A 3,483-nucleotide genomic window follows, 5' to 3' on the forward strand; every position below is an offset into this window, starting at 1 on the left:
CCAGTGGCCATAATCCTCTGTAAATGTTAGCAGCTACCATGTTAATGTCTTTTTGTTGTACCTTCCATGTGGTGGATGTCCATTACTCTCTGTTGACCAATATTTCTTTACAAAGCCCTTTTTTATGTAATATTTACATTAATATATCAGATGTGTTTAATGTTTATAATATATTATATAATGTGAGTTTTGTATTGAATGAATGTTAGAGCATTTTAAGAGATAATCTATTGATGAAGCTGTGAATCTCCTGTAGTTTCTGTCTGAATGAAGCAGAGAGGGAGGCTGCTCTCCAACAGGTGCGTCCCCCTGCTGCTCCTCCTCCTCCTGCTGCTCCTCTTTACGCGCTCTGCTCTCCAGCTCCGCTCACTCCGCGCCTCAGACCCGCAGCCCCTCACATCAACTCTTGTTCCAAACTTTTCTCTTCGCTCTCAGACTGATCCAGAACAACCGCCGCGCCGTTTTTACGCACAGCAGCTCCTGCAGCTGGAGCACTTTTCTCCTCCTAATCATGGATGACGAGTTCCTCTCCAACCTTTCTCCGACTCCTCCCGGAGACCCCGAGGCTTTGACCCCCAACTCCACCCTGGAGCCCGGCTGGTGGGGGTCCTCAGACGGCGGGGAGACGGCGCACTTCGTGCTGCGCTGCGTCATGACCTCTGCCTACATCCTCATCATCACCGTGGGTCTGTTGGGCAACATCACCCTGGTGAAGATCTTTATCACCAACAGCGCCATGCGCAGCGTGCCGAACATTTTCATCTCCAGCCTGGCTGCGGGAGATCTGCTCCTGCTGGTCACCTGTGTGCCCGTGGACGCGTTCCGGTTCTTCTCTGAGGAGTGGGTGTTTGGCGAGGCGGCCTGCAAACTCATCCCCGTTATTCAGCTCACCTCTGTCGGGGTGTCGGTCTTTACGCTCACGGCTCTCAGCGCGGACAGGTGAGACCGGCCGACCCAAGAAACAAGTTTGTTTCTGCTGGAAATTAAACGAATGAATAAAAAACTAATAATGTTCTTAAATTTGATAAAGAAAATCATCTAAAGCCACAGTTAGTCCGAACATTTCCCCCCTTATAAGTCTAACTGCAGGGCTGAAATCTTTAGGTTCTAAATGTTCACATATTTTCTAAGGAAAAATGATGCAGAGGCTTCACACTGCAAAAAAAATGTAATCTAATTAAGTAATTTTTGCTTAAAATAAGTTTTTTTGCTTGAATTGAGCAGGTAAGTGAGACACTTTGCCAATAGAACCGATAATTTATATTTAAAACAAGAAAAAACTATTGCAGTGTCCTATTTTAAGTGCATAATATCCAATTATCTTACGGTACTTTAGGAGTAAATATACTCATTCCATTGGCAAATCGTCTTATTTACCTACTGAAATTAAGGGTAAATACACTTAATTTTAGAAATACGTTCAGAAATATGAGAGCAAGACAATAATTGCAGCTCAAGATTAAGTTTTGTACTTTTAATTTTAAAAACTAGAACCAGTTTTTTCCTTATTCTAAATATACAATAAGGAATATATAAATATACCGATGATGTACCCCCCTTTTATCACTATATTGCTCATATTTATAGAGCCACTGCAAAGCTTGTGGTATTTTTCTGTCAGAATATTTGGCTCCTCTTAATGGCTGAATTGGTAAATATGGTTTAATTATGGTTTGGTGTGAAAGTCTGTTGGTGTTCAGGGTCTTTTCTCCATCTGCTTGTTAGAAAATTCCCAGTTACACTGGTGTGAAACAGTCCCGCAGCATCATACTTCCACCACCATGCCAGACAGCTAGTATACACTGTAAAAAAAATCTATATCTAGATAAGTCCTTTTTTTTTTTAAAATAAGTGCATTTGTCCTTTAATTGAGAAGGTAAAAGAGACATTTTGCCAGTGGAACAAGACAATTTGCAGTCAAAATAAGAAAACACAATTGCATCACTTTATTTCAAGTGCATTTTATCTAAATGTCTTATTTTAAGAGTCAAATACTCATTCCATTGGCAAACTATCTAATTTGCCTACTCAAATTAAGGGTAAATACACTTAATTTAAGACATTTTTACTTATTTCTAGATCGTTTTTCCAGTGTAGGGTTGAAGGTTTCCTTCTGAATCTTGTGACTTTATCTAAGCAGCTCAGTCTCATCTGACCCAAAGCTTTCTTCATGTGGATCACCCATCTCTGCAGCTCTAGCTGCTTTCAAGTGTCGCTTTTGTTGCAGGGCAACCTTTCATGGACCTATCTGTGCATGATGCAGTAAAACTGGTTTCCCAATGTTGCCCCTGAAGGGTTTCAGCTCCTCTACCTTTTAGTCTCTTGCATTGTTTTCATCAGCCGATCTGCAGCCTTTTATAACTAAATTGGCTTAAACATGTCCTGAATTAGAGATTTTTAAACGTTGGAACCTCAAATTCTGCCTAATTTAAGGTTGTTATCAAACAAAGATTGACAGAAGAGGTGCAGAATATGTTTTTTTATGTTTTAACCTTTGCAGACTTTAGTTTTTTATCCTCTCCTTCATATCAAATATCTTTTAGAGTTTTGTCACGAGTTACCCAGTCCACCTGATGGACTGCTTTACTGTTCAGCCAACTATGAAGAAAAAGGATGATTGCATGCAAGGTGCTGTTCTATCTGAAGCAGAGGGATCAGAAACTGATTCAGAATCAGGTCAGGCGGCAGCTGATGCATCCGCTGGTTTCCTGCAGGGGTTCCGCCTGTTGCTAAGGCTCTGGTTCTGATCCATCTCCAGCTGTGACCAGTTCACACGTGCTGTCGTTTGTCTGCACTGTGCAGCATTCCATGTTAGCTTTGTGTGCAGCTGCAGTTATATGAATCACACCGGACTCGCTGGATGATTTTTTTTACAAAGCTGCTGCAGAAGTTGGAGTCAGAAGATTAGTCCTGCATCACTGCGAGGGGCGGAGGTCAAACCTGTCAATCGCTTTGATTAAATTGCTGAATAAAACAATTTCACCTGTTCATCTGCTCGATTTAAAGGATCTCCGAACCCTTTTCTTTATCCTGCAGTTGGAGATGCAGAGGCTGCATATTTCATAACTTGCTCTCTAAGAGCAAAGGTGCAGTTTAAAAACCTTTCGCAATGCCGCCTCCCCAGCTATAGCTCCAAATCACTCCCATTGTTACTGTGAAAACTTTCTGTTCTTTCCAGTCCAGCTTTTTCTCCATCGGTTTCTTCTCTGTCTGCTGAAACTCCATCCCAGCCCATTTATCGGAGACAGATCTGCAGCGTGTACTTTACCTGAATTAATCAGACTGGTAAATTCAATGAAAGCCTCGGCTTGCTCTTTTGACATTTTAGCTTAATCTTTTTTTGAAAATGTCTTTCAGTCTGCAGCTCCCATTGTGCTAAAAAGAATCAATGCTTCGCTGGTTTCTGCTTTTTTAAAATGCTGTTATCTTTTTGGAAAAGCAAAACCTCACCGATCTGGACCTTTTCCTTTTTAGCACCATCAC

The 3,483-nt window shown here is 41.5% G+C and overlaps 1 protein-coding gene across 1 annotated transcript in view; it reads left to right on the forward strand.

The window, feature by feature from the left end:
• Positions 1-391: 391 nt before the first annotated feature.
• nmbr (neuromedin B receptor) overlaps positions 392-3,483 on the forward strand; it is an 82,489-nt gene continuing 79,397 nt past the window's right edge. The window contains exon 1 of the mRNA XM_015386301.1: positions 392-939. Within this exon, the coding sequence (XP_015241787.1) occupies positions 512-939 (428 nt within the window). The 5' untranslated portion in view covers positions 392-511. The remainder of the gene's footprint in view (positions 940-3,483) is intronic.

Source organism: Cyprinodon variegatus, unplaced genomic scaffold (genome assembly GCF_000732505.1).
Source record: "Cyprinodon variegatus isolate N-32 unplaced genomic scaffold, C_variegatus-1.0 Scaffold363, whole genome shotgun sequence".
Classification (NCBI taxonomy): domain Eukaryota; kingdom Metazoa; phylum Chordata; class Actinopteri; order Cyprinodontiformes; family Cyprinodontidae; genus Cyprinodon; species Cyprinodon variegatus.